We start from the raw sequence: 10,052 nt of genomic DNA, 5'->3' as shown, positions 1-10,052 counted from the left end.
CCTGTGCCGGCCAGAAACAGCCCCACAGGATAGCAATCACCAGAAGAGGGCCCAAGCAGATCTGCGCAAGGCCAAGTCCTGCCCTGGAGGTTTAGGAAGGGGAGGAAAAACAGGGTGGGAGGGAAGAAGTGAGATGAATAGACCATGCTTGGGAAAGTGGCAGGGCTGGCTCAGGGGGGCCAAAGAACTCCAAGTTTCCCTTTCCCCAATTCCATCCTTTCAGTCTTCATTCTTAAATATTTTGGACACAAATGGACATAAACATCGCATGTAGCAAAACAACTTTTTTATTATGGTAGTTGGTGCATCCTCCGGCGTTGTGCAGAGGAGTGGCTGGGTCCTCAGTTGGCTCTGGGGGCCATTCTTAAAACGCTCCAGCTGCCCATGCAAGGGGCCAGAGACCTGGTTGATCTGGGGCAGGCATTCACTGGACTGGCATAGGCTGGGGGGTCTCTCGCCCACTCTCAGGAGGCCCCTCTAGCCCATTCTGCTGTGCCTCTGGCTCAGGATGTTCCAGGGCGTGTCGGGTGTCAGCCTGCCACAGCTGCACCAGGTCCGTGGGAGTCTTTCCTGCCTGGGGGAACCAAGAGTAGATAGATCTGTTCTCTGTCTATAAGTCCATACCAGAAGGTGCCCTTATCTACACCAAAGGTTCTTAATTGTGGCTGCTGGCCACATTTGAAGACATTTGTCACAACTGGGGTTGCATACACTGGTATCTACTGGGTAGAGGCCAAGAATGCTGCTCATACATCCTACAAAGCACAGGACAGTCCCCCACAGCAAAGGATTATCCAGTCCAAAATGTCAATAATACTGAAGCTGAAAACTTTTTTATACCCTCTCCAGATCTTTCTGCCTTTCCTCTTACCTCCTTAGCCTTTCTTGAGCCAGAGGGACTCTCCCATCCCCATCTCTGTGACTGCTATGGGACTCCCAAAGAAGAGCTCAGACTAAGGGACACAAGTCCTAAGACAACTCAAGGACTACCAGGAACCAACATGGTGTGCTAGTGGTAGTCGTGTGAACCAAGAGCTCAGGTTCCTTCCAGCCCTGGGCCTCCTTGGTTTGGGCCCCCGTGAGCCTGCATGTGAGGACCTCAAGCCTAATATTTAGGGGCCTTTGGGAAGTCCTCGTGCTGTCATTTCTCTGCACTTGCATTCTGGACACAGACACTCAGGGTGAGAGCTAAGAAGGCAGGTAGTTGGAATGGTGTTTTGGAGGGAGACAACTTCATGTCCTGTGGTGATGGACTAGAGCCAGTGATCTGTGTCCCTGGGCTGGAGCTAGGATAGACCCTCCCTGAATGAGAGATCACACTTATTACTGAATGAAGGAAGGAATGAACTTACCAGGTTCTTGCTCATCATGTCAGCTCCATGCAGGAGCAGCAGTTTGATGATTTTGTAGCGGTTGAGCCTCACAGCATCATGCAGGGCACTGTCCCCTTCCTAGAGCCAATGTGGTACTCTCAGAGTGGCCCTTGTGGGCAGTGGGCAGGGCTGGGTGATGGGAAGTGGGCTAGAGACCCTGATCAGGAGCCACAGTCCTGAGGGCCCCAAAGGGGAAAAAACTACCTGTGGGAGCCTGCAGGCTGCCCACTGACCCATGGAGGGGCCAAGCAGAGGGCAGGCTGGCACTCACTCTGTCTCTGGCATTGATGTCCACGCCCAGGGATAGAAAGTGCTCCACAATCTCCACACGCCCTGTCCGGACCGCCACATGCAGGGGCGTGCTCAGCAGCTGGGTAGAGAGTAAATAGGAACTACTACTTCAAGGGGCCTGGACCATGGAAGCCCTGTGGTAGGGGGCTTTTCTAACTCCAGCTTAATCCTTCTTCCATGTCCTAGTGCTGAGGCTTGAGCACTGGATGGGCAGGGAATGGCACAATTTCCCACCATCCTATCCAGTGTTCTAACTCTAAAGCTTTAAATGCTGACTCCTCTGGGGAGCCTTCTATGATTCCCCTCTCAACCAGCAGTGAGCAGCTGATCACTCCTCCACCCTTCTTTTAATAACAGATATCATTTCTTGAGAGATGACTATGCAATGGGCATGGAAAAAGCTCATCAATACATTAGCCTTCTGTTTCACATTAATTACAATTCAATCGTGAATTGTAATAAATTATTTACATACATTTTCCCACCTAATATACACAAGAACTCCACAAAACATTTTACAGGTGAGGAACAGAGGCTCAGAGGCTAAGTCACTTGTTCATGGTTACACAGGAAGGAATGGATGAACTATGGTGCATGAATAAATAAATAATAAGTAAATGAGTGGATGGGTAAATGATGAGTGGATAAATGGATAGATGTATGGACAGACAGAAGGATGATAAAGGATTGCATGGATGAACAAACCCTGTATCTGAGTGGCTCCTAAGCCCTCAAGATAGTGGCCTTCTATCCTCCCCCTTCTTTGTTCTTCCTGCTCCCCCCCTCAGATCATGGTCTCTCAAGGGCCCATGGTGAATGGCAGGACTCCATCCCTACTCTGCGGCCACCCAGAAACCAGGCCAGCTCACTACATTCCTGCCTCTTGGGCTTTCCTGTCCTCTGCCTTGGCCCCCGCCCTCTCACCCACAGTCATCCCAGTGTCTGCTGCATGTGAGCATTGTTGCCCTACCTTATCCCTCACATCGGTGTCTGCTCCTCGGCTTTGCAGGAGTTTCACCACCTCCAAGTGGCCCCCACGGCAGGCCCAATGCAAAGCTGTGCAGTCCAGCTAGAAGGGAAGGATGAGGCTTCATTGTGAAGCTACAGGGAAGAAAGTGCCTGGGGGAAAGGAACCTAGCCCAGAGGGCAGGGGGATACCCAGGAGAAAAGTGCAGGGAATGAGCAGCGGCACTCCTATGCTGGGCGATGGACTGAGTGGAGAGGGAGAGCCCACAGGGCCCACCTAGTCCAAGCTAGATTTACACAGGAGACTCGGAGGTAATGGGGCTGGCCCAAGTTTCAAGTTGGCAGATGTTGGCAGGGAGAGGGAGGTCTCTTGGTGCTGGACCCATCTCCTGCCACTCACCCAGCATCTGTCCTGTCATCTTACCCGATCCTGAAAGTCCACAGTGGCCCCACTCTCCAGAAGCTTCTCAAGGATCTCCATGTGGCCCTCTAGGGAGGCTCGGTGCAGTGCTGTCCGGTGGAACTGTCCCCAGAGATACTGTCAGAGTCTTTTCCCTGGCCCCAGGCCTGAGCCCATTTCCCATCCAAGCTGTGGCCCTGGCCTTACCCAAGCTTGAACCTGACCTCTGTGCTAAGTCTCATGTCTTCTGGTTCTGTCAGCTCCTTTATGCTCTATCCAGACCAACCTTGGGGCCCTTGGCCCTGAGGACTCTGACTTTCTCACTGTACCCAAAGCACACCAAGCCATGCCTTTGCACAGGCTGTTCTCTCTGCCAGGCTTGGCTATTTTGCCCTCATTCCCTGTGAGTGCTAAAATCTGCTATTCCTTCGAGATGAAGCTTAAGTACCATAATTTTCTTGAAACCTCTAGGCCAGAGCTGCCCTGGGAACCCACATGACCCCTGACTATGAGAGTTCCAGGGCAGGCCAAGTCTTACTGGACTGTATTTTCCCCCAAGTGCCTAGCACAGGGCCAGGATGGACACAGTACACTGACTCCTGATTCAAGGAAGGAATAAACTTCCTCCCTTCACAGTGCAGCCCACTTTCTGCTTTGGATTTTGAAACACTAGGGCAATAGTAAATATTGTTCCATATTCTAACAATTTGGGTAAGCATCAATCTTCCCATAACTCTCAATCTTGTTTTTTTTTTTCCCCTCTCTTTTTTTTTACTCCCAGAACCTCGCACAGTGGTCAGAAGTAGGAGGTGTTGGATAGACCAAGAAGAGTAAGACCCTGGAGTCTAAAGAACAGAAAGGATATGTGATCCTTCCAAAGTCTACCGTAATGCAGACCGAAGGTAGGAAACTATTCATGTGTGAAGTCCCAGTATATGAGAGCAAGGGAGCACCCTACGAAGTGTGAGACAATTTCAAGAAAAACAAAAAGAAGTATGATAAGTGATAGAAAAATTTTGAAAGTAGTAGCAAGGGTTGTACAACATTGTGAATGCAGTTAATGCCACTGAATCGTATTTCATGTTATAGTTTACCATAATAAAGTAATAAAAATAATTTTAAAAGAGTATTAAATGATATTATAGCATAGGAAACAAAAATATCATATCCTGGCTCGGCGCCTGTGGCTCAAGTGGCTAAGGCGCCAGCCACATACACCTGAGCTGGCGGGTTCGAATCCAGCCCGGGCCCGCCAAACAACAATGGCTGCAACCAAAAAATAGCCGGGCGTTGTGGCAGGTGCCTGTAGTCCCGGCTACTTGGGAGGCTGAGGCAGGAGAATCACTTGAGCCCAAGAGTTGGAGGTTGCTGTGAGCTGTGAAGCAACGGCACTCTACCCAGAGCGACAGCTTGAGGCTCTGTCTCAAAAAAAAAAAAAGAAAGAAAGAAAAATATCATATCCTAGTATGTGCTTTATAGTTTTTCATTCATTCAGTAAATAGTTATTGAGTCACTAATATTCTATTTGGTTACCATAACACATGTGAGGAAGAACAGAGAAAACTGAAGCATGGAGAGGGGACTGGCAAAGCCACAGGTCCCACAACTAGTGAGTGGTAGAGATGAGATTTCTTTGAGCCCAAATGTCTTGGTCCTATTCTCATTTTATTTGATACTATTCCACTTTTTCCCTTAAATAAATGTGTGATAATTGTTACTCATGTTCGTTTTGGAAAAGGGTCTAAGAAGGATTTAGGAAAATTCCTGGGTGGGAAAGGGGGCATCTTTCTGTGCACCCTACCTACCCACCCAGAGAACACCCATGCCTCTTCTCATGTAGGCCCACAGTGGGCTGAGCAGGATCAAGAGAGTGGGGGAGGCAGCTGTGAAAGGGTGCAGGTACAGGGGTGAAAGGCATCACCTCATCGCAGGTGTCAGCTGAGCCCCCGTCAGCCAGGAACTTCTCAATAACCTTCAACTTCCCCTCTACAGCGGCTTTCAGGAATGTCTCTTCATCCACAGGACCAGTCTGCAGCATGTGAATCCAGTCATGGAGGGCCGCCTCCCACGATTTGAGACCTCCCTGGCTCCTCCTGCCCACAAGGGGATCATCCCCAGGACCCTTACGATCTCCTCCTCCGGTTCTGGAGGTGGTTCCTGAGAGGCGGCCAGGGCATCCCGCTTCTTCTGTTTGCGCTTTTTCCGCAGCTCGATGAGGTTCTGGATCCCACCCACATCAATGATCTCCCGGCGCAGGTCCAGGGATGTCTTGCGCACACGTTCTTGGCCCTGAGTGGGGGATGGCCCATCAACCTGCAGGCTGCACCCAGAGTTAGTGTGCTTGGGAGACCCCTGAGCTAAGCTGGAGGTGGGGGTGAGCAGGGAGACCTTGTCAAGAGAGAAGGAACCAAGGCTTATATGGGGAGGGGAGTGGGGGGATATCCAGCTTAGCAGGTCTGGGTAGGGCAGAGATTCTGCAGTGCCAACAAGCTCCCATGGGAAGTGAGCTGCTGCCCTCCAGGCCTTGAGGAGGAGGAGAAGCCAGGCCATAGCGCCTGGCAAGTACCCTCAGTGAAGACATTGGGTCTCTCACACTTACTTTAACCTTTTGCAAGGCTGGACTCTGGGTCCCGTGGTGCTTCTCATCCTCCAGCACCAGCAAGTTCATGGGCAGCTTCTGGTGGACATCTCCCTGGAGTTTCTGGTGAGTCAAGGAGAGCACTCTTTCTAGCACCTGGGGAGGCAGTTAACCTTTCCCTTGCTCTCTCCAAGGACATCCCACAAGGACCTCCTGGGTGGTCTCAGAGCCTTTCTGGCTGGTCCTGGAGTGCCATAGGCAAGAGCAGAGTTCCTGGGGTGGCCCCCAAAAGGGGCAAATTCTACACTTCCTCATCCCAGCTCAAACACCTGCCTGCTGACTGGCAGAAGTCTGGGTAAAACAAGATTAAAGACCAACAGTGAATTTTTCAAGAAATCAAGTACATTCACTTTTTTGAGCACTACATGATTTTATCATTTTTTTTTTTTTGGCATTAAAAATTCTCTTTGGGGTGGTGTCTGTGGCTCAAAAGAGTAGGGCGCTGGCCCCATATGCCGGAGGTGGCAGGTTCAAACCCAGCCCCGGCCAAAAACTGCAAAAAAAAATTCTCTTCGGCTGGGCAGGAGGCTGAGGCAGGAGGATCTCTTGAGCCTAGGAGTTCAAGACCATCTGAAATAACAAAGCCAGACCCTGTCTCTAAAAAAAATTTTTTAATTAAAAATTCACTTTGATGTAATAATTGTGAAAAGAGGTTGTTATTTGTAAAATTGTCTTACTCAACAATATAAAATTTGACAACTCTGTCACACACCAAATTTTTTTCTTTCAGATTTCGTGATCTATGAAATCTAGAGCTTGAAAATTATTGCTTTCAGGGAAATTGAGGGATGGGAGCCGCAGCTCCTCAGCTTTCAGGCTGAAGTGACCTCTGTCAACCTTCTCACTGTGATAACTCCCTTTAAGCTGCCCTCCGTTTTCCCGGACTATTTCTTCAGTCTCTGTGAGAAGCTGGCACTGGCATCTCTGCAGCACCCCCGCACAGCTCACATGGCCGTGAGCCTAGGGACATGTCCCCAGGTGGGAGGGTGCTGAGTCAATGTGGCAGCTGTGGAGGAAGGGCCACACTTACAGAGTGCTGGGTCAGCACCTGGCTCATTTCTCCCTGTGGTCCAGTGTTAGCCTCTTTATGTAGGTTTTGAGGGCTGATTTCCCATGCCTTCATTCAGAAGGTCCTGTTGTCCACTGCTTTCTCCTTTTCCTGTTGAGCTGATATGGTTTGGGGTCTCCACAGTACTCATCTGAAACACTGCATCTTCTTCCAGGGACAGACCAGGGATGACCTGGAGCTGCAGCTACTGCTGCATGTGGCACTCCGGCTGGGCTCCTCATGGAGCATCCAGAGGGCAGACTTGTGTCTTAACACCTTGGTGTCCCCAGCACCTATGACAGGACCTAGTATACAATAGGTGCTCAGAGAGTGTTTGGTGAATGGATGGATGGATGGATGGATGAATGATGGCAAGCAGGCTCAACACCTCTGCCCACCCCCTAAGTTCTCCGTGATGACCTAACCCAGTAAGCTGCCTACACAGAGCTGCAGCCTCTGAGCTGGCCTCCCAGGCCTCCTTCTCCCACTCCAGGGAGGGGGCACGGGCCAGACAGAGTCTTTCCATGGTGCCCCCTGCTAGGCTGGGGCCTGGTAGAAACAATTGGGGACTCATTTTTTGTTTTTTCGAGACAGAGTTTCACTCTCTTGCCCCCGGCTAGTGTGCCATGGCATCATAGCTCATGGCAACCTCAAACTCCTGGACTCAAGTGGTCCTTCTTGAATTAGCCTCCAAAGTAGCTGGGATTACAGGCACTCACCACAAAGGGCCGGTTAGTGCTTCTATTTTTAGTAGAGACAGGGTCTTGCTCTTGCTCAGACTAGTGTCAAACTTATGAGTTCAACCAATCCACCTGCCTAGGACTCTGAGAGTGCTAGGATTACAGGCTTCAGCCACCACGCCTGGCTAACTGGGGACTCTTGACTCCCACCCATGTCTTCCTGAGACCCTGTGTCCCTGCACTTCAGACTTGTCTGTAGAATGGCATACTCAGTGGGTGCTCAATAAAAATTTGTTGAGGCTAGCTGCAGTGGCTCATGCCTGTAATACTAGCGCTCTGGGAGGCCGAGGAGCGTTGACAGCCTGAGCTCACCAGTTTGAGACCAGCCTGAGCCAGAGGAAGACCTTGTTTCTAAAAATAGTCAGGCATTGTGGTGGGGATCACGTAAGCCCAAGAGTTTGAGGTTGCTGTGAACTATGATGCCACAGCACTCTATCAAGGGTGACAAAGTAAGACTCTGTCTCAAAAAAAAAAAGGGAAAAATTTGTTGAATTGGATGCTAGTTCATGAAACAAACAAAACTCCCACCTTACTTCATAGATTGTTGTGCAGATTAAATGAGAGCATGCCTGTAAAAAGGTCGCACGGGGCCCAGCATGTAGCAGGCACTCAGTAGGCACCCCATGTCCTGACAGCCCTGTAGCTATCTATATTTGTTCGATGAATGAATGGATGAGGACTGCTCTGTGTTGTCTTGCTGAAGTCCCTGTGTCTAGTGATAGCATTCCAGAAATGGCAGTGCAGCATGACTCACCTGCCTGCCACTGGCCTGCCACATATACATGCCCACAGGGAGTAAGATGAAGGATTCCTGGAGTTCCAGGCATGTCTCAGCCAGGACGCACTAGGCTTAGCCCAAGCACCTCCTTGACCACCTGATCTCTTCTTCCTTTAGAGTCCTGACCCTGTCCTCTTCCTTACCCCTCATTCAGTGACACTTCCTTTATTGAAGGAGATCTACCTTCGTTCCTATTAGGGTCAGCTGCATCCCTCTAACAAGTTCTTCTCAGGGCCATCGGAGCTGCCTTCCAAAAGTAAGTCAGATGACACCACTCTTCGTCACTCAACATTTAGTGGCTCTCCACGGCCCACAGAATAAATATCTTGTACATGGCCCTCTCTGTTCTGTCCTCCTCCTTGCTAGCCTTAGCCCTTGCTACAGGGCTTTCTTATAGTCATCATGTCATTTCCTTTAGCCCCTGTCATTTCCTTAGCCTGAAGTATCTCCCCCTGGACTCCACTTCTCACCTTTGAAGGCCCAGCTCAAATATCTTCCTATACAGAATCAGGATGATTCACCCCCCCCCCCTTTCTGCTCCTTCACTTCTGATTCACACCTTGATTTAGCCATTTCTTTCCTCTGCCCTGTTTCTTAGTTGAGTTATAACTGACAAAGGTGGCTAAAATGAATGCTGAATTGGTAAAAAGAAAGCAGGATCTGGACGTTATTGGTCCTACATTCCCCATAGCACTAGGCTTTTGGTAGAATAGACACTAGATCAAATACTAGTTTCAACAAAATGAAGAGTAGGGCAAGCCAGCACCCCCTGCCCTATTTCCTTATCTGTAATACAAATGCACAGAGTGCCATGCTTCAAAGCCACCCCCCCACCACACACACACACACAACATGGCCTGCATTCTGGGAAAACCCACACTTCCTTCCCCAGAATCCCTTTTTTGCTCCATTTCCAGTCTTTATTCTTCCACAAGGAACAAACATTGGAATTTCTCCTGCTCTAGCCTTCCACCCAGCAGCTGGGGGATCTCAGAGCTGCACACATCCCTGACAGTCTCAGGCAGGGCCCCAGCTGTCTGCTTTGTAGAGTCGACTTTTTTCCCAAAGCCAAGGAGGGTGAGCAGAGTCTCAGGAAGCCTAGATTGGTCCCCCCACCCCGTCTCCTACCACCAGCAACCCCCCCTGCCTGGAACACCCTGGGATGGCAATGGGGCCAGCTGCATCTTTGGGGACATCAGGCCCTCTCTCCATCAAAGTTGTGGCAACCAAGCTCTCCATCCCTTGGCAGCAGAGGATCCCCCACCTTCCTATCGCACCTTGCTCTCCTCCTGCGCCAGCCGCTCCTCTATGAGTGCTGTGGCTCTCTGTACTGCCTCGGAACTCTCCATGGTGCCGTCCATGACAGTCTCTGCAGGCCACAGGGCCTCGGGGGCTTTATAGGCCAGAGCACCCTCCACCCCCCACGGCCCAACTGGGCGCCTTTGCCATGACTCACCAGCCCAATTCTCCACCTGCCTCCCCTACCTATCACCTTCACCTCGGACAGCCCCAGGGAACAGAGGGAGCCAAGGCCAGAGATCAGGGCCAGTTGCCCCCCAACACGTGGCCTATTGGAGCTGGAAGGCACAGCACCCCAAGAGCTGTGGAAGGAGCCTATCCAGAATCGGTCCTGAGAGCTTAGACCTTGCTGGACCTTAGGGCAGCTGGGCTGCACAAAGGACCCACAGGCTGTGTGCCCCAGCTAGGATGGCACTGCCATCTGCTGGATGCCTGGAAGCCCTGCTCAACCAGCATCAGCAAGAGGGCCTGAAAATCACATGTGGGGGCCTGACAGGCCTGCACCCCTAGGTTGTCCTG

At 50.8% G+C, this 10,052-nt stretch overlaps 1 protein-coding gene across 1 annotated transcript; it reads right to left on the bottom strand.

Moving 5' to 3' along the window:
* Window positions 1-271: 271 nt before the first annotated feature.
* ANKRD2 (ankyrin repeat domain 2) lies at window positions 272-9,836 on the bottom strand. Its single transcript, XM_053582883.1, is given in 10 exon segments — window positions 272-574; window positions 1,353-1,451; window positions 1,645-1,743; window positions 2,635-2,733; window positions 3,055-3,153; window positions 4,952-5,059; window positions 5,158-5,319; window positions 5,630-5,731; window positions 9,512-9,658; window positions 9,660-9,836. Coding segments are annotated over 10 exon segments (1,089 nt in total). The 5' UTR covers window positions 9,684-9,836; the 3' UTR covers window positions 272-424.
* Window positions 9,837-10,052: the final 216 nt, after the last annotated feature.

Source organism: Nycticebus coucang, chromosome 3, assembly GCF_027406575.1.
Source record: "Nycticebus coucang isolate mNycCou1 chromosome 3, mNycCou1.pri, whole genome shotgun sequence".
NCBI classification, from domain to species: domain Eukaryota; kingdom Metazoa; phylum Chordata; class Mammalia; order Primates; family Lorisidae; genus Nycticebus; species Nycticebus coucang.
This window is presented reverse-complemented; position numbering and strand designations above follow the sequence as displayed.